Raw genomic sequence first — 24,100 nt, 5'->3', positions numbered from 1 at the left:
CTCTAAACGCTTCCTCTAGGTTCCAATGAGAGTCTGGATTCTGCTTGAAGGTATTTTGGACCATTCCTCTTTACAAAACATCTCTAGTGCATTCAGGTTTGATGGCTTCTGAGCATGTACAGCTCTCTTTAACTCACACCACAGATTTTCAATTATATTCAGGTCTGGGGACTGATATGGCCTTTCCAGAACATTGTACTTGTTCCTCTGCATGAATACCTTAGTGGATTTTGTGCAGTGTTTAGGGTCATTGTCTTGTTGAAAGATCCAGCCCCGGCGTAGCTTCAGCTTTGTCACTGATTCCTGGACATTGGTCTCCAGAATCTGCTGATACTGAGTGGAATCCATGTGTCCCTCAACTTTGACAAGATTCCCAGTCCATGCACTGGCCACACAGCCCCACAGCATGATGGAACCACCACCATATTTTACTGTAGGTAGCAGGTGTTTTTCTTGGAATGCTGTGTTGTTTTTCCTCCATGCATAACGCCCCTTGTTATGTCCAAATAACTCAATTTTAGTTTCATCAGTCCACAGCACCTTTTTCCAAAATGAAGCTGGCTTGTCCAAATGTGCTTTAGCATACCTCAAGCGGCTCTGTTTGTGCTTTGGGCGGAGAAAAGGCTTCCTCTTCATCACTCTCGCATACAGCATCTACTTGTGTAAAGTGCACTGAATGGTTGAACGATGCACAGTGACTCCATTTTCAGCAAGATAATGTTGAAGGTCTTTGGTGCTGGTCTGTGGGTTGACTCTGACTGTTCTCACCATTCATCGCTTCCATTTATCCGAGATTTTTCTTGGTCTGCCACTTCAAGGCTTAACTTGAACTGAGCCTGTGGTCTTCCATTTCCTCAATATGTTGCTAACTGTGGAAACAGACAGCTGAAATCTCTGAGACCGATTTCTGTATCCTTCCCCTAAACCATGATGGTGAACAATATTTGTCTTCAGGTCATTTGAGAGTTCTTTTGAGACTCCCATATTGCTACTCTTCAGAGAAAATTAAGAGGGAGGGAAACTTACCACTGACCCCCTTAGATACTCTTTCTCATAACTGGATTCACCTGAGCATGTAGGTCAGGGGTCACTTAGCTTACCAAGCCAATTTGAGTTCCAATAATTAGTTCTAAAGGTTTTGGAATCAATAAAATGCCCAAATTTATGCACCTCCCTAAATTTTAACTAATGATTTACACAGGAAAATCATGACGATTAACAAGGTTGCCCAAACTTTCGCATCCCACTGTAGCTTTCGAAGTACAACCTGACCTTTGTGGAGAAAAAAATAGCTTACATCTCTGCAGCTTGTGAGTCAGAGGGCTTGATAGTGAGTGCAAGTTCTAAATGGGAGTGTCTGTGTAAGATCCACACACAGGTAGGAAACACTAATTAAAGAAGAAAATAATTCATTAAAAAAGTGCTTCATTTTTTACAATAATTATGTATAAATGATTTAGCCAGTGTTTGCCCATTGTAAAATCCTTCCTCTCCCTGATTTACATTATGACATCACATGGTGAACTTTTTACTGCTGGCAAGTGATGTCGGTGGAAGGAGATGCTGTTTGCTTTTTTGGCAGTTGGAAACAGCTGTTATTTCCCACAATGCACCAAGGCTCCCACAGTGTGATGTCTGAACCATGGTCCTGACATCACACTGTGGGAGGGGTTTCACCACAATATCAGCCATACAGAGCCCCCTGATGATCCGTTTGTGAAAAGGAAAAGCTTTCTCATGGGAAAGGGGGTATACGCTACTGATTGGGATGAAGTTCTTGGTTACGGTTTCCCTTTAAGTCGCTCTGGGAATTGGCTGGAGTTTAGGTAGAAAAGCAGATAGATGCCTCCCCAGAAAGGCCCCCACTCCTCTATTTTATAGTGTTCAGAGAGCACCTTCATCCTCCAATCTTCCCCATCACATTTGGTCAAGGAATTGGAAGTGGACGCTACTCTGTTTATCAAAACTACTTCTTTTACCTTCCCATAGTACCTGTTACCAGAAAGGGCTTGGTGTGACAATCATGTAGAAAGATCCAGCTTGTGAATGTCCAGCATTGTCACAGCTGCAGTGAGGTAAAAGACATGCAGGAAAGATGAGTAAGACTTGGTACCAACAGAAGCTTACTGGACAGGTGAGAATATTGTCTTCCCCTGACAGATGATTTTTTTCCCCTGATGCTGGAGGTTCTGCTTTATCTGAGATAAATACATCTCAAGGATTTTAACTTGCTTGGGGGCTTCTTCCCCACTGTAGTCTATTTGCTCCCTCAGTGTCTGTTCAATCCTCTCCGCTCTCCTACTGTCAGACCTGGCAGTTGTCTACTACTGCACATGCCTCCTTGATTGCTCTCCCATTTCCAAGAACATTCTTACCTGTGCAGTTTGTTGAGGCTTGTAACTGCTCAGGAACAGAACACTCCCAGCCATGGCAGCACGATCAAGAAGGTGCACAAATATGCATGCACAGTCGGGGACTTTACCCGGAGGATACAGTGGTGGAACGGAGGGGACCAGTCAGACACCAACAGACTACAGCGGGCTGGAGGAAGCCCCAGGTAACTATAAATCTTTGTGCTGTATTTATTGTAGGTACACTTTAATGGGAACCTGAGATGAGAATAATAATAGGCTGCCATATTTATTTCCTTTTAAGCAATACGCTCTTGTGTTTGCAAAAACTTTAGCTATGGTTTAAAGAGTCAGTCCTCTCAGGTACTGTACTTCAGCTACCTTGTAAGGGTGATGAGCTAGATCACCTGCTATTTTCTTATAGGTTGTGAACTTTTGCAGTACCCTGTCCCTTCAACCATCTTGTACAACATGCAGCCTTTCTCCTTTAGCTACAAAGTGACATTTTCCAAGTTCATACGGTCATTCTGCTTTCTGTCCATTATAAAACATGCAAACCCATGAAATGTGACCAGCAGAGCGCCGATGAGCAAAATTAACCCTCCACAACAATTATTAGTACTCCATAACCAAAAACTTCTCCATTCTGATCAAGTCCAGCAAAGCATGAAGGACCACAAGACACCAAGTCACATGGAACAGTAAAATACGGCTGACATGTTTAGAGCCAATTCTGTAGTTGGAAGCTTCTGGATGGTTTAGCCCACCTTTCCAGCGCAGGGTTAATCCTTTAACTTTGCTCCCACCCGTAGATAAGCCCATCCAGACAGGGTATGTGTGAATAAGTTGAGGTCTGGGCAGCTTTTAATTACTGAGGTGGGTATTGATTTTTTTGTTGTTGTTCGCTGCGGGTGTGCTTTTAGATAATCCAAATACGCAGAACTTCAAAATTCTAGTTTGACAATTTCCTAATTTGATGCTGGCTATTAAAGAGAACCTGTACTGCAAAAAAAGGGCCCCGGGGGGTGCTTACCCTGCAACATTTAACTTCCCCGGCTCCAGCGCAGTAGCGGCTCTCGGCTAAGATCAGGTGGAAATAGCCGATCCCAGTTGGGTCCGCTCTACTGCACAGGAGACTTGCGCCTGCGCAGTAGAGCGGACCCGACTGGGATCGGCTAGTTCCACCTGATCCGAGCCGAGAGCCGCTATTGTGCCTGCGCTGGAGCCAAGGCAGGTAAATATTTACATGGCTGCCGTTTGGAGCGGCTTAGAGAGATCACCGTGGTATGAGGAGGACGGGGGAAGGCTCAATTGGATCCAGAGGCTTTCCCCTCATGAGGTAAGAAACCCCGCTGCCCCCCCCCCCCCCCTTGCCCTTTTTTTCAGTACAGGTTCCCTTTAAGGTAAGTCACCATAGGAACCCATATAACATAAAATAATCCTTTTACAGTTGGCAATGTTATGCACTGCTGCTATGCACTATCCTGACAGTAGATGGCAATATGAAGTGTTCGGCTGCTCTGGGTATCTATCTGGATCTGCTGAAATCTATTCAAAATGTGTGTGCACTACACTGGCAGCAATAGAACCCTCTCTCATCTGGTTCGATCAGTTCTTCTTTTTTAGCTGAATAGTCATAAATACCTATTTTTAGAGGGCAAAATTATATCCAGTGTTGCTTATTAATAAGCTTGCTTTTTGGTCTCTTTAAGGGCTCTTTTTCACTATGAAATGCGATCGCGATTCCGATCGCAATCGCGGTTCAATTTCCACCATGCGATTGCGATTGAGCTACTATACTCATTATAGTACAGCTCAATCGCATACAAAACGCGGCAGAACGACGATTTCGATTTGACCAAAATCGCATCGCAATCGGATCGCACTAATGGAAATTGCTGCTGCAGTTTCCATTAGTTTAATGTACCTTGCGATTTGCGATCAGAATCAAATCGCAAATCGCAGGCTAGTGGAAAAAGGCCCTAATACTTCCTAGTGGTTTAGGGTCACCATAAGCTATCCGGGTAGTCTGTAGAGGGATCTATGTGATGGTCAAATCTGCTGGCCATCTGCCAGTGTATGGGCACATTTATTATTTTAATCAACACTACAGTATATTGATTCTATTTGATCGACCACAAGTAAATTATATCGAGTGTGGAATCCTTGATCCGTCAGGTTGAAAAAACGTAACCACTTCACCACTGAGGGGTTTTACCCCCTGAGCACCAGAGCAATTTTCACCTTTCAGCGCTCCTTCCATTCATTCGTCTATAACTTTATTATTACTTATCGCAATGAAATGAACTATATCTTGTTTTTTTCGCCACCAATTAGGCTTTCTTTAGGTGGGACATTATGCCAAGAATTATTTTTTTCTAAATGTGTTTTAATGGGAAAATAGGAAAAATGTGGGGAAAAAAAATAATTATTTTTCAGTTTTCGGCCATTATAGTTTTTAAATAATGCATGCTACTGTAATTAAAACCCATGAAACGTATTTGCCCTTTTGTCCCGGTTATAAAACCATTTAAATTATGTCCCTATCACAATGTTTGGCGCCAATATTTTATTTGGAAATAAAGGTGCATTTTTTTCAGTTTTGCTTCCATCCCTAATTACAAGCCCATAGTTTATAAAGTAAGTGTTATACCCTCTTGACATAAATATTTAAAAAGTTCAGTCCCTAAGGTAACTATTTATGTATTTTTTTTAATTGTAAATTTTTTAATTTTTTTTTATTACAAAAAAAAAATGGGGAGTGTGGGAGGTAATGAGTTAATTTTATGTGTAAAAGTCATTTATTTGTATGTGAAAAATGTGTAGGGTGTAGTTTACTATTTGGCCACAAGATGGCCACAGTAACTTTTTGTTTTAATGCGACCTCCAAGCTTCCTTCCGGAAGCTTGGAGGAAGAATAAGGAGGCTGGACACGTGAGTTTTTTCTCACAATGATCGCGCTGCCCATAGGAGAGCAGCTGATCATTGCGGGGCTTAGATCAACAAACGGGAATGGATTTTCCCGTTCATTGATCTCTGGGCGAGCGGCGGGCGGCGTGTTTACGAGCGGGAGCGCGGGCAGCGTCGGGAACGCGGAAAGTACGTGTTTCTCCGTCCCTGGTTTTTAAAGGATGGAAAAAGGGGCGGAGAAATACGTACGCGCGGGGGTAAAGTGGTTAATCATGAGTAGGATCCCTGACACACCAAATAGTGTTTTGCGGGTCATTTTAGTTTTTGAAAAAGAGCCTCCATTGACTTACATTAAAATCTTGTCTATTTTTCAGCGATTTTAATTTGAGTCAATGGAGGTGTTTTTTTCAAAAACAAAAATGACCCGCAAACGCTATTTGGTGCGTCAGAGATCTAGCTCATAAGTAATTTTACCTCTTGATAGATTCCTACTCAATCCTTCTCCTTTTGTGTCCTACCTGATCACGCACCTCCATTTCTGTGCACCCATGCTATGCATCTGAGTGAACCTAACTTGCCTAACTCCATATGCTCCCATCCAGTGACTGACTAAGCATTACCTGGTACTCCTACTGTGCTGTGTGATCTGGTTTTTCTTGTAATCCTGTATTGTCTTATTGCTGTTTGTCACCCCTAAATATTGTCTGTAACCTAAACTAATGTCCAGCGCTGCGTAATATGTTGGCGCTTTATAAATACAATAAATAAATTATTGAATTATGAAGCATACACACATAAGGTGGCTATCCACATTTACAGCTGAATCTGATCAGATGATTAAATCCCCCGCCACACACTCACATATGAATCAGAACAAACACACACACACACACACACACACACACACACACACACACACACACACACACACACACACACACACACACACACACACACACACACACACACACACACACACACACACACACACACACACACACACACACACACACACACACACACACACTCACACACACACACACTCACACACACACACACTCACACACACACTCACACACACACACACACACACACACACACACACACACACACACACACACACACACACACACACACACACACACACACACACACACACACACACTCTATTGAACTGCAGTGCAAAACACACACACACACACTAAAACGCGATCGCACCGCGGATCTATTTTTTGCCGTGATTTTGCTATGTAGTGCATTGCATAGAAAAATCACGATCCCATTCGCCAGGAAAATTTAGGACTTTGCAGAATCGCAATCGCTAGCGTTTAGTGCAAACGCTAGCGATTGCTAGTGGAAAAGGAGCTTAGTATGACTTTAGCTTCCCATTTTTGTTTTTAATTAAAGAATGATTGAGAGTAATCTTGATTTAAAAAAAAAAAAAAAAGTTCTATCAAAAGCAATAAAGAAAACCCTTTGTACGGGCTTGTTTACACTGGAGGTGTTTTGTGATTTTTTTTTTTTAAGCGCTGGAGATTTTCAAAATCGTCCTGAAAGCACTTGTGCAATGATTCTCTATGAGAGAGTTTGTTACCGATCCGCTCAGCAAAGCGCTGCCTGTACCAGTTTTGAGGCGATTCCGCCTCAATGAAAGGTATAGGAAAAACGCAAAACGCTCACAAAATTGCTTTGTGCGGCGATTGCGTTTTTAAGAATAAATACATTGTATTTATTTTTTTCCAGGTCAAAGAGTTCACTTCCTGACTTGCGTCAGGGAGTGAATAAAAAAAAACACCTTGGGAAAAACGCTTAGAAGAGCGCTTTTCACAAAAACTCAATGCCCACCCAAGCGCCGGGAATCGTAAATAAAAATTGTGTCAAAAATAACAAAAAGCTAACACGAACGAGTCCTTCAATTTTGCATACTTATCCTTTTTTGCTCGGCTGGGTACTTGGCTGTTTTTTTCATGTACATACAAACAAGTTTATTCTAACTTTACTCATTATGTAGGTTTACACGTAAAAGGTGTATAATTCTGTTCCAGTCTTGTCTAGTTCTGTGAGTTTTATATTTCTATGGCTGATGCTACGTACACACATGCGACAACGATCGTTCGTTGAGGACGACGAACGAACTTTTAATTGATAAAAGAAAGACCTAAGTAAAGTTAGTTTTAAAAGGTGTGTAACAATCTGATCGTTAGAACGAACGTTACATCACGTAAAGCAACTATTGCGCCTGCGCATAAAAATGAGAAGTTTCACGGAGAAATTGGGAAATGCGCATGTCAAGCCTAGTACGAACGACCGTTTCCAACGATGTACTACTTTTGCAAACGATCGTCGTTGGTTAAAATCCGCCGAGACAGAACTTTCTTTTGTAGCGATTTGGCTCCTTCGTCGTTTGCCTTAATAGTCGGTGGTTCGTTTTTTGTAACGATCGTCGTTGGTAAAGATCGGGGAACGATCGTTACAAACGACTATAGTCGCATGTGTGTACGCACCTTGACGAGTAGTGTAGTGTAAAGGTCCATTCCTGTCAAGTAAAACTGAAACTGACAGGACTGGAACGGCGGAACTGCAAAGCTTCATTAGTGAACCCAGCCGAAGACTGTAGGAATCGTGCGTGTCCATCAGGGTCGCTGGTCAGATTATGGGCCAGAGAGCCGTGCAGGAATGCCCAGGAGAAGGCCTTTCCGTGCTGGTGTCTCGGCGGTCATTCCCTGCGGTGTCACACATGACATGTACTTTTTCTGATATGACACCAGGCAGAGAGCGGAACACGGTGTTCCTCAAATGAGCACAATAGTACATTCACAAAGAGTTCCCCAGAGCTTCCGTGACATCATGTGCCGGGGGGAGGAGTGACAGCAAGGAAACGCTACTTCCTGTTCCCTGATTGTACAGGATCGAATCGATAATATTGTAACCTCTACAGAGAAGGGGATGTGGCCTCTACCTGGAATTGCCATATCGTATCTTAGATGGGAAGGAAGGCTGCTGTCGTCACACCTTGTATGGGAGCGGCTCTAGCCAGCGCCTGATGCAAGTTTCATGAATGAGAAGGGGCGGGGCCGAACTGTCAGCCTAGCACTAGCCTATGGAATGCCGGGGAGGGAGGCACGGTATGAACAAAAGCAGGGGATGAAAGAAGTTATGAAAGCTTTAAAAGAATAGCATTGAGCAGCAGTCGTGTGACTCGGCAGAGGGACAGACCGTGACCAGAGGCTTTCTGCGGGAGCACCAGGGTGGGCAGCGATCCTCAGACCGCTCACTAGGGGGCAGCAGCAGCGTGTGGGCGGGGCTTTCTCCTGCCTGTAGTTATATGGAGTGATCCTGTTCTCTCTCTGTCTATCCATCTCCTTAGTATGTCTGATCACTCCCCGGTGGAGACCTCTGCTCTGTTGGAGGATTACCTCAGGCGATGCCTCAGCAGGGAATGCCAGCCTCCTGCGGCCGCCGTAGCGCAGACTCTATGGAGGGTGGCCGCGGAGATGCGCAGCAGGAATCGGGAGTTCTTTGAGTCGTGCGAGCAGCTGGACGGAGACCCCCGGAGCACGCTGGAGGGGGTGGCAGCGCGGCTACCAGAGGAAGGAGGACTGAACTGGGGCCGAATCATAGGACTCATCGTCTTCGCTGGGGTCCTGGTCCAGAGACATGGAGAACACAAGTCTGGGACCCCCAAGTCACTGGCCGAGGTGCTGACCCAATTCCTGGAGGTGGAGCACCGAGAATGGTTCCAGAAGAATGGAGCATGGGTAATTAGCTTCCTCTATCCTTCTGACATACCCTTCATGTACAACTGTAATGTTATAGCGTTTCCAGGAAATGGAATTGGCTTTAGGTGGGCTTTAAACCAGCACCTATGGATTTATGCCTGGTAGTTCAGGGACATAAAACAATGCATAGCTTAAAATGCTTTTTAAGAGAGACTTTTTTTAGTCTCTTTTAGGCCTGTCTCGCAATGGCATAAGAACTGGTCTGTTCAGCAGACCGGGTCCAAAGGAACGTGAATGGAACCTATGTTAATTAATAGGATCTGTTCACATTGTTCCGTTTGAATGGATCCGTTCTGCCGAAAGGACCACAAGTTTGTGGTGGGAGCAATTGTTCCGGAACGACGGATGCTTTGCATTTATGGAACGCTAACAGAATGGAGGGTCACTGATCAAATACTGGTACCCAATAAATAATGATCCTTTGACAGATCACTCTTTGCATGGATCGTTTTTTGATCCGTCTAGAGTGAACTGGCTCTAAGCACTTCATACCTTCCAGGTAGTATTGGCTCACCATGAGCTGGCTGGGTATTCATTAAAACTATGCGTAGTCACTCATTGCCCTGAACTGGATTGTGGCAGCAGCTTCTTAGTTATAGGACTATTTAAATGCAAAATCATTTTAAAAGGTTACGACTGAATACTTGCAAATACCTCCTGTTTTAGAAAAGGTGTAATCGCACTTGGCATGGAGTTTTTATAGCTTGCAGGCAGCATCGTTCTCTACAGTCCCTTTGGCATTGTTGTAGAATGATTACTACTCACTGCTGTCATATGGCATAACATATGGTAATAAATTGATACAAGAGCTGTTGCTACAGTGTGGCACTGTCCATAGCTGAACAATGCCTATGTGCCCGCCCCTAGCACGTTTCCTAGCCATAGAATCCACTGACTAATGTAGATGGTGGGTGGATGTACATCATTTTCCAGTCTAATGATCTGCTGCCCTGTGTGCTGACTGCTGCTCTGAGTCATAGGCAAAACATTTCTTGTGGAAATTGCTCATCTTGACTGCAATCTATAACACTTTTATTTGTTTGGATCTCATTTTCTCTAGAAAAGGATGTTCTCAGGAAATGGACTTTGACTCATATAAGTCTGTCTGTCAACTATAATAGTAATCATATATAGTAACCCATAGCAACTAATCAGATTCTAGTTTCAGGAGCTTAGCTTAGTCATCCTGAGATCTAATTCTGGTGTGATTACCATGGGTTGCTTTATTACATTGCTGGTCATTATTAAATAAATACCTCTGTGGCATGTTTGTTTAATTCAGATATGCTTTCTCCTGGAAACCAGACAAAAGCGGTTAGTGCAATATGCTAGCTATATATTGCAGATCATATTCCACTTCCTCAGATATCCTGCTCAAGTACAAGCATTACTTAGCGAGTCATGCTTCAGTGTGCTCTGAACCATTTGTATCCCTGTCCCTGAAAGGGATCCAGTATCCCTACCACACATTTGTTGGCGAGTCTGGGGAAGCCAGTTGTAACAGATGTGAACAGGTTTCAAGGAATGTGATTGTTGGAAATCTTGGTGTATGCTGATAAATCCTTTAAAATTTCCATCTCACTATCAGAACTGGGATCTGCACAGATGCTGCCGACAGCCCATATATGGCCTGATTATTGTCAGTTCTAATACAAGTTTTTTTTCTTAGCACGTAATCTCTACAGTCTGAGCTACTTGCCACTAATGAAAGTCGATCTGCAGATTACTGCTATGGGTAACAAGAAAAATTCTGAAAACCTGCCACTTGCTGGCAAATTTCCTGGGGATCTTTTGTGCTGTCTATTAATTTCCCATAGAAGGCTACCCGCTTACTTGTGATGTAATATCCTGCTTCCTGTTAGTGGTGGTCCATACAAGCTGCTTCTTAGCAGGCATGCTGTGAAGAAAAAGCTCCTCCACAACTTGTACCTTGTTAAGCAAAGATTTATCTAGAGCTGAGTAAGGGCTGGTTCAGACGGACGTTTGCAGAGCGTTTACTGCCAGCGTTCGGGGCTTGGTGTTAAACGCTCCCATTCAAGTGAATGGGAGTGTTTGTACCAAGCTTTTACGCGCGTTTGCACAAACGCGGCGTTCGGATCCCGATTTTCACTGGCGTTCAAGGAGCCCCTGGAAGCTACATGTTGCTTCCAGGGGCGGTTAACCGCGACGGGTAATGTCTCTCTAGGGGAAGAAAAACCGCGACCGCATCTGAACGCAATGCGAACGCTGCTGAAAGCCTGAACGCGACGCCTCCAAACGTCCGTCTGAACCAGCCCTTAATGCTACTCTACATTGGGAGTCATTAGGCATTACAAGGAACCGGGTCATTGGGGTTCAGGCCTGGATAACCTACACACTAGTGCTGCAAATGGACTCCTGTTCATTCAGTGTGTATGATTACTTGCACTGTAAGACATTCTTTGCAGTGTAAAGGCTCGTACCCTTGTCATGATTTCTTGCAAGATTCTTCTGATTACCAGCTTTTATAAAAATTTAATAAAATGTGGTTTGTGAGAAGCGATGGTTTCCGTAGCCTCATGACAGGGGTATATGCAGGTCATTATGACTGTCACATCTGATCCCCGATGACTCCTGTGCAAAGTACCACCATTTACCTGTCGTTTGTGCCGGTTGAGTGCCATCACGTGTTCCCATGGGTTGGAAGATGGATCGGGGAACCTCACCGCGAAACCACCCAAAGAGCATTCCCCCGATCCATCTTCCAAGTCATCGGGGATCAGATGTGACAGTCATAATGACCTGCATATACCCCTGTCATGAGGCTGCGGAACCCATCGCTTGTCACAAACCACGTTTTTATAAAAGCTGGTAATCAGAAGAATCTTGCAAGAAATCATGACGAGGGTACGAGGTGAGTATTCAGCTTATTAGTAGTGTTTAAAGAAAATCTGTAAGAAAAAAAAACCCTCTGGGGGATACTTACCTTGGGAGGGGGAAGCCTCTGCGTTCTGAGGCTTCCTCATGCTCCTAAGCCTTTGGTGATCCAGTGCTGAAAGCACCTGAATGTCGGCAAGGTAAATATTTACCTGCCGCGATCCTGTGCAGGCACAGTATCAGCTCTCCGGTCTCCTGTGCAGTAGAATTGACCTGTTCTGGCTCGGCTACTTCCGCCGGAGCTCAAGCGGATAGTTGCTCCTGCGCCACAGGCGACAGAGGTCAGCTGTGGTTTTGGGGGAGCCAGTGCTGGATTCCTGAGGTTTTAGAAGGATGGGAAAGCCTCCTTAGGATCCAGAGGTTTCCCCCTCCCAAGGGAATAATCCCCCCCCCCCCCAGAGGATTATTATTATTATTATTATTATTACTATTATTATGTCTCTTTAAAGGTGGACGGATTATGTTTGCTGGTCTTCAAATCTGCCAAACATTAAAATTTGTGTTTTTGATTTCTTATAATTTAACAATTTGATTGACAGGAAAAGCAGTAAACTTGACAATAACTAGTATTCATTGGGTTGATTCACTAGCAGCCACTAATATACAATGCATACAACAGAGTACCATGTGTTGCACAATTAGCACTTGTTACCATAGCAATGCTCAGGCTACTCCTGATACTGGTCACACTGATAGCAGTGTTCTCCCCAGCCTCTTTTTTTTTTTTAGCCGGGTGCTCCACCCAGCTAGTTTTGGTGAGCACCCGGCTGTTATCAGCTCACTTCCTCCTATGCTGTAAGCAGAGTTGTGCACAGAAGCACCAGCCTTGCATTCTCTCATCTTGCCCCACCCGGCTACTTTTTCATGCCACCCACCTGGAAATAATTTCTGGGAAGAACACTGAATAGCATAACCTGTGGCTCGGCTCAACTCGTTGTCTCCAATTTCCTATTGTCCTATATAGTTATCCTACCTGCCTTTGATCCAAAGTAATGCCATCTGTGTACTAAAAAAAGATTTCCATGCAGTTAGTGGAGGAAGCTGCCATATGAATTTTTGTGATTTGCTTGGCAGCAGACAGGAAAAAAAAAATCACTGGAATCAGCTAGTCTCATAACTGGCAGATTTCTCACCAAACTGCATCATCTCTTCTCTTCCCCATGTATGAAAGTGAAATCTCCTGAGAGTGAGAGGTGGAAGGTGTAAATTAAGCTGTGGCACACTTCCTGTTGGTGTAATCAAATAAGTAATATTGAAAATGCATCTAGATGAATTTTATGCATTGTAGCATGCAACCTGCAGTGTGAATGGCACTGTGAAGGAGGTCCCCAGGCAGCATTGGTGATGTAGTGTAGAGAGATATGCACCATTCTGCACTTCTTCATATAGTGTGAACAGGCCTGTAAGCAGTTAATATATTCAGGCAAGTGTATCTTATTTCTGTCTTGAGCCTAAAAAAAGAAAGTGTATGTTGCCAAAACAGATCTGTTTGTAAACACTGCTATATTTCAGCCAGGGTTGATGTTACGTAACAAAGCTGTCCTTGCATACTAGTGCTCCTTTTGCAGGTTAATTCCTTTTAGCTAATTACAGTAAATAATTATATCTAATTCTCTTGAGGAAAGGGCAAAGAACAGACTTTCCTGTACTATCTTTGGTAATATAGTTCACATTTAGTTAGATGTTAGTTTATGAGCCAATGGCTCTGATTCCAGTAATTGTTGCTCATGGGTTTTCTTCCATGTTTTTCTATTATTGGCTACAAAATCCCTTTCAGCACCTAAAAGTTTACAAAAAAATGGGCAGCACATTGGCGTAGTGGTTGGCACTCTCTCCTTGCAGCGCTGAGTCCCCAGCTCGAATCATTGCAAGGGCACTATCTGCACAGCGTTGTTCTCCCCGTGTTTACATGGATTTCCTCCAGGCTCTCCGACATTCCAAAAACATACAGATAAGTTAATTGGCTTCCCCTAAATTTGCCCTAGAGTATGATACATAGACATATGACTATGGTAGGGATTAGATTGCGAACTTCTCTGACAGTTAAGTGGGAAGATTATATACTCTGTACAGCGCTGCGGAAGATATTGGCAAATGTATTAATTTTTTATTCACTAAATAAAAATTGACTATAAAATAATTAAACATAGATTCACTTGGGGCATCTTATTTGTACACCTATAGAGGAATAGAGGTGATAGAGGAATAATTTGCTCATTAGTTGCTATGGCTTTTAAAGATCCAATGACCCAACCTTTTCTTAGCTGTGGAAGCTATGCCAAGTCCTGGGTTGAACTTACATCAGCGCAATGTATTTGCATGTATATTGCTTTATATGAGGAGGAAGCTTACCTGTAACCTTTGCTTTGGGGGCACCTCCAGTCTGAAATAGGCCGTACACCCAGTGAATTCTATATATCATTTTTTTTTTTCTTTTGTCCAGTCCTGTCAGATCCAGTTGCTCTGATCATTTCTATTAGAAATCTGTAGCACAGCTTTTCACAATGATTGGACAGAGAAACTTGGTTGGTGATGGTAGATCCATGGCCCATAGCGTATCCATGCATCGAGCCGTGCAACACTGGTTTTTAATACATTTCATGCTGAAGTCTTTTGAGAATGAATGGATTGTGTGTGTTTGTGTGATAATAGGCCCCTCTCTGATCAGATTCAGAACAGATTGGGATCAAACGTCTTGCCAGGTGGTGGCAATCTATATTTTGATGGGAGGTTTCATCTGTGTGATGAAATTCCTATGCCTAATCTTGTTTTAGTGTTCTTCTGGTTAGAGTGGCCATTGACAAGTGTCCTGTGCTGCTAGTGGATGTGGAGGTTAGGCATTGTTAGGGCCATATCTATGGTCACCTTTTTATCTTGTGGTACGTTGTTGTTGGTATTAAAGAGAACCCGAGGTGGGTTTGAAGAATATTATCTGCATACAGAGGCTGGATCTGCCTATACAGCCCAGCCTCTGTTGCTATCCCAAACCCCCCTACGGTCCCCCTGCACTCTGCAATCCCTCATAAATCACAGCCACGCTGCTGACAAACAGCTTGTCAGAGCTGGCTGTGTTTATCTCTATAGTGTCAGTCTGCTGCTCTCCCCGCCTCCTGCAGAACTCCAGTCCCCGCCTGCATCCCTTCCCTCCCTGCTGATTGGAGGGAAGGGACGGGGGCAGGGACCGGAGCTATGCAGGAGGCGGGGGAGCAGCTGAGACTGACACTACAGATGTAAATACAGCCTCACAGCATGGCTGTGATTTATGAGGGATTGCAGAGTGCAGGGGGACCTTAGTGGGGTTTGGGATAGCAACAGAGGCTGGGCTGTATAGGCAGATCCAGCCTCTGTATGCAGATAACATTCTTTAAACACACCTCGGGTTCTCTTTAAGAAGTGAACGACTTATTCATTCAGTTTGGGGGTGTCTATTCCTGGTCCTTGAAGTTTTGTTTTTTTTCTCTTCAAAGCAGAAAGCCCTTGGAAGTCTCAGGTCATTTTGCCTCCCACTCAAACAATAAAATCCTGATAAGCAATGCATTATTTGTTCATGTCTAGTGTAACTGATCTTATTGGTTTTTTTTTTGGTTTTTTTTTATCTTGAAGGCCATTTAGTATAATGGAAGTGACTTCTGGGTAGAATCCAGCACCGGAGCTGTGCATTCTTAGTTGGGAATTTCCTGACTTCTGCTGTGTGAGAAAATATTAACTGTATTGGTTTCCCATTTCTCTTGACCTGATAAATCTGTAAGTTTCCCTTTTTATGCTGGCATGTTTGGGTTTTTCCATCTGTAGCTCTAGTTTTTAGTAACCGAGAAGTTTCATATGCATGACTACAATGTATGGTTTTGGTGTTCTACAGATGAGTTTTCAGTTGTCAGCTTTGAATACGTATGGCCGAGGCAGCTCATGCACTGTGGTTAGGACCCTTTCATCGCAAAGCTGGGGTTCCAGGTATAGTTCCCACAACAGCACAATCAACTTGGGGTCAGCATTGTTTATTCTAGGGTGCTCTGGTTTCCTTGCACAGCTCAAAAGCTTACTGGCAGGTTATAAGGTGTTTGTAGTCGGCTCAATGATTCAGTATTAAAGCCCTCTGTGAACTGTCTGTTTATAAATGCAAGAAACAAAATTCTTGTAGTTCAAGCAGAACATAACTTCAGAGTAGCACACTTATAAGGCCCTGTCTCCAACACGGGTCACATCTGCTTATGCTGGAAAATAGGACCTTGCTGGGGTTTTCAGGCAGGACTGTGGCTCCTCCGTTTATGAAGCCTCCCACTCCAGGAACCCAGAATTGCTCTGACTCCACAACCCTTACAGGCCTATGGAGTGGGTACATGGGCTTGCATACAAGCAGGCTTTTATTACCTGCTTCCCAACACTGTCAGTGATCTATTGAAAGTGTGATTAATTGGCCCTAGCAGTAAATTTCTCAGGTGGGGAGTAGCAGAGCTTCAGCAGATCAATGGTAGTATTGTTGGTGCTACCTGTGTACAGGTGACCCTGGCGTCAACTAAAGATCTGCCGTGCCAGGTCTTTAGTGACAATGATGCTCCAGGGACACCTGCCGTGCCAGATCTTTAGTGACTATGATGCTCCAGGGCCACCTGCTATACCAGATCTTTAGTGATGATGCTTTAGGGGCACCTGCCGTGCCAGATCTTTAGTGACAATGATGCTTGAGGGACACCTGCCGTGCCAGATCTTTAGTGACAATGATGCTCCAGGGACACCAGCTGTACCACATCTTTAGTGACTATGATGCTCCAGGGCCACCTGCTGTACCAGATCTTTAGTGATGATGCTTTAGGGGTACCTGCCGTGCCAGATCTTTAGTGACAATGATGCTTGAGGGACACCTGCTGTACCACATCTGTAGTGACAATGATGCTCCAGGGATGTGACTGTGAGGTCCGTGGCAGTAGGAAGGCTGGGGACAGAAGGGAGGTGTGTGTGTGTGTGTGTGTGTGTGTATATATCTATATCTCTATCTATATCTCTATCTGGATTAAGGTTACATGGCTGTGAGGTCTGTGGCAGTAGGAAAGATGGGGACAAGATAGACTGTGCTTGTGCATATGGTAACAATGTGTCTGGAATTGCATTGCCGTGTTGACAGGAATAAAGTTTCTTACGTATGGGTTTCTATTTTTCAGATTTGCTGGAGTGTTATACAAGACACTCAGCCATACGTTAAAGCTTGTGTTTCTCAGGCCAACTGTTCCCAGTAAATACTTTTTGAGACAGAGGCTCCAGTGCAGGATAAAATGTCTTTCTATGACATAAAATGTCTAAAATTGCCTGAGGAAGCTTGCGATAGACCTGTGAAATGCGTTGCCAGAATTGTTGGAGTAAGAATAAACGTTTTTCATGATACACAACTGTTGTGTCTTCGCTGGGGAGGGAAGTCCACCACTACCACCCCCTCCCCTTTTTTTTTAAACTATTTTTAGCACCTTTTTTCCTGCATTGGTGCCTCTATCTCTCACAAGTACTTTATATATCCACCTGGTGCATGGGTGTGATCACCACCCTTTGCTTTCTACAGAGAGCAACTTCTTAACCTGAGTGGGGACAGGTTTATTCTCCCCTCATGTGCATATAGTGGTTGCCTGTAGCGGCAACCCATACTTGTGAGTATATCACTGTTTTTCAATTGGTCATCTTACCTTTATCATTAATGCGCTATTGGGGCTCTCTATTTTTCCTTTTTGTCTCTGTTGCAAGTAAATGAAAGAAAAGTCATTAGAGAAGAGGTTAAACAGACTGACAAGAGACACGTTTGAGCAGAGAGGTTCCCTCTGGCCTGTTGTAGGAAGGGTTAACAAGCCTCACATGGCAGAAAAGTTGTGTTTGCTCATATTAATTGTAAAGAGCAGAGTTCCGGAAGGTATTGAGAGTTTAACTTGTTTACACAGTCATCTGCCAAGCAGGATTCAAACATAACCATCTGGAGGCTATTGCTTCCATACTTGATTATGCTGAATAAGGTTCCGGTAAACAGCTGCTCTCCTCTGTCGCTGGTCCTTACATGGAGCCTCTGTGCTGCACCCATCTGCACAAGGGACACGCTTGCTGAGTTGTTAAATATCTGCAAGCTTGTAAAGGAGCAACAAAAATACTCATGAGTTTCTTGCTGCAGATTTATCTAAAACAAACAGATTCATAGATGTGCTTAAAGGATACACAAGGTGACAAGATGATAGACACATGCATGTATAATGCCAAGCACACAAATAACTATGGCTGTGCTGTGGCTTTTTTTTTTTTTTTTTTTTCTTAAAAAAAATTACCTTAAAAATCAAGTAATGAAGTGTCAGTTTCTGTCCAGGTCGGGACAGGGTCAGAGCCTGGTCAGACTATAGCGTAACCCTAACTGATAATTTACAACTATAAAACCCTTTCCTAGCAGAAAATTGCTTTTGGGAGCAGGAAAGAGATAAAAAGGGACAATATTCCATAGATTTTTAGTTCGGGCATACTTCAGTTTGTGTCATTGAGCAGAGACCATGATACAGTAAAGACTTAAAGTCCGGTAGATTAACATATGAAATAAAACTGTGGGATTTCTAGAAAGGGGGGGGGGGGGGGAAGACCAGGATCAGGAGGATAGATACAATTGTTTATCTCATCAGTTTGCTTTTGCAGTTAGACTTAAAACCTGAGAATCCCCAGGAGGATTCCCCCATGAGGAAACTAGTCCAAAACCTGTTGGTTCTTTCAGATTTTGACTGCTTACTTTTGTGTATGGTATGATGTGGCAGATGTTGGAGAAATAGTGCATGATTCACAAGATGTATGAAGAAGCTTTAACGAAATGGTGCTGGTCACATGTTGCTTTTTGTCAATGGCAGTGTGGTTATCATTTGTCAGGTACCGGGCGTCTTATGTCTGTACATGAAGGACGTTGTGGTTCCTGCTTGTAGTGTAGCATCCCTATTCCCTTTTTTTGTTGACATTCCACATAAATGTGCTTCCTCTTTGAGTAACCAGCTAGAGGATGTGTGAGGCAGGTAGAAATCTGTATGAAAGCACACAATGTGGCAGGGGCAGATTTTTTTTTTTTTCCCTCTTCCTCCAGTGACTGGATGTGGTTTGGAACTTTAGAAGTGGAGCCAGATGTATATTTGTGTGTCTTGTCGGTTGGGTAACACTGCTGTGTCTGTGTTTCACTGAGAGAACCCCTTGTAACTTGAGGAAACATACTTGACGAAAAGCTGAAAATGCCATTCTAGTCTGTTTTTAAAATCTGTTGCGTGTCTGGTTGTCATGTTGATCTTAGACTTCAATTGCTGCTAGGCCTACAAACCATTACTTGGGGAAATTGGTCATTCCAGTCCATTTCAAACACCTTAGTAAGAATGGTGCAGAAGTGTATTAACAATGCGCTTCCGCGCTTGCACACCATAATGTGAATGCAAAAAACGGTAGATTTAAAAAAAAAAAAAAAAAAAAAAAAAACCTGTGTCACCATAGACTTACTTGACTTCCGGTTGGCCGTCAGTGTTTGCTCTATCGTCGGCTGTGCAGTGACACTGTCCCTTGTGGTGCATCCTATCGCACAGGTTTGAAAGACCTCATAGACCTTCAGTGGCATAGCGTTAGCCTGTGGCAAAACCAGGTAATGCAACAATCCAGTGTGAAAGGGGCCTCAAGCTTTCACACAGTAATGCAGCCTTACTATAGCTGGTGTAACACATTATATGGGCTGATATGCAGAGGTGTGTGTTAATAGACATCAAGGGGAGTTATTTGCAACGTGACAAAGTCAGCAATACTTTATAAGTGCATAATAGATCATTGTGTGGCTATACAAAACATTTTATTGTTTGACTGATAATTGTGTTTTATGTGTTACAGGAAGGATTCTACAAATTTTGTAACAAGAATGGAGCGGATCAGGCACAGGACAACAGTAGATTTTCCAATGCACTGATGGCAGCTGCTGGCTTTGGCATTGCTGGTTTGGTCTTTCTTCTGACTGTAAGATGAACTGCAAAGGAAATGCTGATCGCCAAGGGTGATAAGCCTGTCCGGAGCAGCACGTGGGACCTTGTTGTCGCCAAAGATCTTGTATCAAGACCTCTGAATGACTGACCTGTTCATTGTGTAGCTTGGAACCGTTGGATACTGCCATTTTTATGTGTTTTTAATGAACACCTGTGTACCAAGTCACCAATGTTTGCTTCATTTTAAAAACTTTAAACTGACAAAACTAAACCCACAATCAAATTAAAATAGACTTATTTGCTGTACATGATTTCATAAAACACGTCAGTGGCTTTCTCATTTAGGAGTGTACATTCAGAAAAAGCAGGAGGGGGAAAAAAGCTTGACTCATATTTGTATGGCAACTATATTATAGCAAATTCAATAATTCAGTATTTGTTGCTAATGTTATTTGAAGGACCTTTACTATAAGTCAAGATAAAAATCTTAGTGGGCGCTGGACTGGACATTAAGAGCTTAAAGGTGTATACACACGCATAATTACTGCCATCCACAGGGATTTAATCCATCAGGTGACAGTGCAGGGGTGAGTTCTGTACAGATGAATTGCTAGCCTTTAGGCTATTGACACATCCTGTTGCTATGGAGAGGGGAGGAGGGCCAAAGGTACAGACCAAGCAGGTGAAGAGCGGGAGAAGCATGCTCTCAGCCGCCAGTCCTGATCGCTTGCCGACACATCAGAGGCTGCCTTGGCTTAGAACCATCTTGTATGTATTCAAGACTTAAGGATCAGCCAATCAGATTTCAGGTCTCAGCAGTTTATAGACCTTGCTATTCAATAAAGATATTTCTGCTTTGTTTTCTGGGGAGACAACACTTTGCTATATGGCAAGTCCACATCATTATGGCCCCTGAATTCCTGGTGACTTGCAGCGTCTCCCTCAAGGAAACAAGACTGAATACTCCCAGATTCAATTGCAGTGGTGCCAGGCCCAGGTGATCACTCCTGCCTCATTAGTTCTGAACGCCTGCAAATGAGTGACCATGGAACTAGTTAAACCATTGTTAGAATAAATTAACTGTAATAGCATTTTTTTTTTTAAACATTCATGGTAATCCAGTGGAAGTTTTTGACAAACATTCCTCTGTTAATATATTAAATTTAACCTGTACTTGGCAAAATTTGTATTTATGCTATAATATATTCATTTAGTCCACTCCATGGAGATCTGGTATCTCTGTGTCAGCATTTTGTAACTTTTTTCAAGGAAAAAAAACAATATAAATGTATACTATTGTTGTGCTTTACTTTTGATCTGTAGCATATTTTATTTTTATGGAAACTGTTGCCACGTTTTAATAAACCCGTGCGAGTTTGAAATACACTGGAGCCATGTTTCTTCATTTCCAATTTTGTCTTCTGAATGGGGTATGGGTCATTTGTCTTTATGTAGATGGCGAGGGGTTGGTGAAGCTCTGGAGCTGGCTTCAGTGTCTGTTGCTGCAGCAGAACAAGTCTGTTTCATGTGTGTTAAGAAATCCAAGAGCTGAACCAAATGGAAGCTGAGCACTACATACAGACTTGGGGATTTTAAAGAGTAACTGTAGAAAAAAAGGGGGGACAAGTAAATCCATACATTGAAAAGTTAAAATAAAATAGCAGATATATCAAGAAATGATTGATATCCGCCATGTTATTCATGTTTATTCCACATTCAGCCTGAACATAGTCATTTTTACTACTGGAAGACATGGGGGAAAAAAAACAGAGCACTAACTGTCATTATTTATAACCACCCGCACTAACAATGTGATAGGCTAAAAGGTTGTTTTGTTTTTATATAGATATACATATGGTCATAGGGGAAATACTGCTTGCTAGGCGGTTGGAAACAGCCAGTAATTCCCACAAGGTTCCCATAGTGTGATGTCCTAGGTGCTGACATCACACTGTGGGAGGAGTTTCACTATAATATCAGCCATACAAACCCCCTTGATCTATTCGAGAAAAAGTATTTCTCATGGGAAAGGGGTATCGGCTACTGATTGGGATGAAGATCAATCCTTGGGTATATTTCTGTTTCAACCCTAAACTAAAATAAAAAATGAGCAAGGCAAATTCTCAAAGCAATTATATTGATGAATAGTGAAAATTACAAATTTTACATTTTAGAAATTGCCTTTTTATGTAGCTGTGCCCTTGTCCATACATGCTCAAATTTCCTAATAACCAAAGCAAGATCTTAAAGGGTACCCGTGACTTACAAAACAAAGTGGCTAGGTACTAGGGATGCTCGTTTGGATTCCTCAGAAATGCAAATTTCTGATCAGAAATTGCATTTCCACATCGAAATTTGTAAATCAGTAATGGAAGTGCGGTAGGTGGATTTTTGCATAATTTTTTGCGGAAATCGCAGATCCGCCGAATATAACATCAGTTTTCTCAAAAACTACAAGGTCTTTTTGAAGGATATTTTTTTCCACTTGTTCCTACTTTTCTGCTTAACATTCCTTGCAAATGTTGGTGTTTCTAGCACCTATGGGGGATTTGCTATTAACCTCTAAATTCGGCATCATACCGCATAGCAGTAATTTCTGCCACTTTTTAACATGGATTTTCTCAAACTACAAGGTCTTTTGAAATATTTTTTTTTTCCTCCTGGTTTCCACTTTTCTGCTTAACATTCCCTGAAAATTTGGTATTTATAGAACCTACGAGGGCTTTGCTATTAACCGCCAAAGTTGGTTACTGTTGACTGTAATGTAAAATGCAGAAATTTCGCATTACCGATATGCGGTATTATGCCGACTTTAGAGGTTAATAGCAAAGCCCCCATAGGTGCTAGATGCACACATTTTTCAGGGAATGTTAAGCAGACAAGGTGGAAAAAATCTTTCAAAAAGACCATGTAGGTTCTGAGAAAATCAAGGTTTTAAAATCGGCGGAAACTAACGCGAAAATCCGCATCGGAATGCGGAAACTGTTAGCGGAAATGGTAGCATTAGCGATGGCGGATTTTCAGCAGAAACGAAAATTGGCATTTCCGACCATCCCTACTAGATGCTCACCTTTTTAGTAGAGGAAGGCCTCTGAATGGTCAAGAGGCTTCCCCTGTCCCCCCTCTGCCTAGCTGTTCCAGTGCTAAGTCCACCCAAACCCCCTCGACAGGGGCTTGCCAATGGGAGCATGGCCACACTGCATAGGCACAAGAAGGCTGGCACCTGCGCAGTAGCACACAGCTGCTCGTGCTTGGCTTTGTCTGAGTACCTACTGCGCAGGCAAGGGCTATACTGCGCAGTGCGGCGATGCTTGTTCACAAATTTCCAGAGGGTTCTGGTGTCCAGTGCTGCTTTTGAGGTGCTTTAATATACAAAGTTTTTGTCTTGCGCACACAAGCAGGGATGTCAAACCGGTCCTTTGAGGGCTGAGGTCCTCACACATTTTTGACACAGCTCAAATTAATTGATGGGTCTGAATCAGGAAAGGTGCGGTCCATCAGTTAGAACACCTTCCTCTTTCTCAGTCTATTCTAAACACTGGCATGGATCTGGCCCTCCAGTTCTGGAGTTCGACACCTGTGCACTAAAGGATTCAACTTAAGTTCATACAGGGAGTGCTGAAGCTGAAAAAAAGGATTAAAATATGCATATGAAGAAGCTATCACATCCAAGAATTATCTTGCAATCAAGCCACTGCCTTGGAGCCACGTAGGGCCCCTTTATCAAGGCACAAGTTGCTCTAGGCAACAATCTGTTTGCCGGTTCAGGGTAATCCTGAAAGGTTAAGTCGAGTCTCTGCTCCTCTTCGCACTCACAGATGTGATGTGCATCCAGCGGGCGGCTACAGCACATCACATCTGTGAGTACAAAGAGGAGCAGAGACTCCCCACTTAATGTTTTAGGTGTACCCTGAAGCAGAAGAGATTGTTGCCTAGAGCAACATGTGCCATGATAAAGGGGCCCTGAGTAGCCCCAAAACGGTGGCTTATTTGCAAGATAACAAAATAAAGATAATTCTTAGATGTGCTTGCTTCTTAATATGCTGGTTTTATGGAGGATGTGGGATGCCCCTGGAGGATCCAGAGGCATTCCTCCTACTGATGTTTGCTTTAAATACAGGATTCTGTGAAATATAGCCTGGAGTTCTTCCTGCTTTGTGTATCACATTGGCAGACCAGCCTAGCAGGTTGTACTGCAGTTTTAAGCCCATTTTGC

The 24,100-nt window shown here is 43.1% G+C and overlaps 1 protein-coding gene across 1 annotated transcript; it reads left to right on the top strand.

Annotated features, from left to right (window-relative positions):
* The first annotated feature begins 8,183 nt into the window (after window positions 1-8,183).
* BCL2L10 (BCL2 like 10) lies at window positions 8,184-21,270 on the top strand. Its single transcript, XM_068272522.1, has 2 exons — window positions 8,184-9,019; window positions 19,796-21,270. Exons 1-2 carry the CDS (start codon window positions 8,630-8,632, stop codon window positions 19,925-19,927), a joined length of 522 nt encoding a protein of 173 aa, XP_068128623.1. The 5' UTR covers window positions 8,184-8,629; the 3' UTR covers window positions 19,928-21,270.
* The last annotated feature ends 2,830 nt before the right edge of the window (window positions 21,271-24,100 follow it).

The sequence above is a fragment of the Hyperolius riggenbachi genome, chromosome 3 (genome assembly GCF_040937935.1).
Source record: "Hyperolius riggenbachi isolate aHypRig1 chromosome 3, aHypRig1.pri, whole genome shotgun sequence".
Lineage (NCBI taxonomy): Eukaryota > Metazoa > Chordata > Amphibia > Anura > Hyperoliidae > Hyperolius > Hyperolius riggenbachi.
Note: the sequence above shows the minus strand (reverse complement) of the source record. Positions and strands in the feature narration are given on the sequence as shown.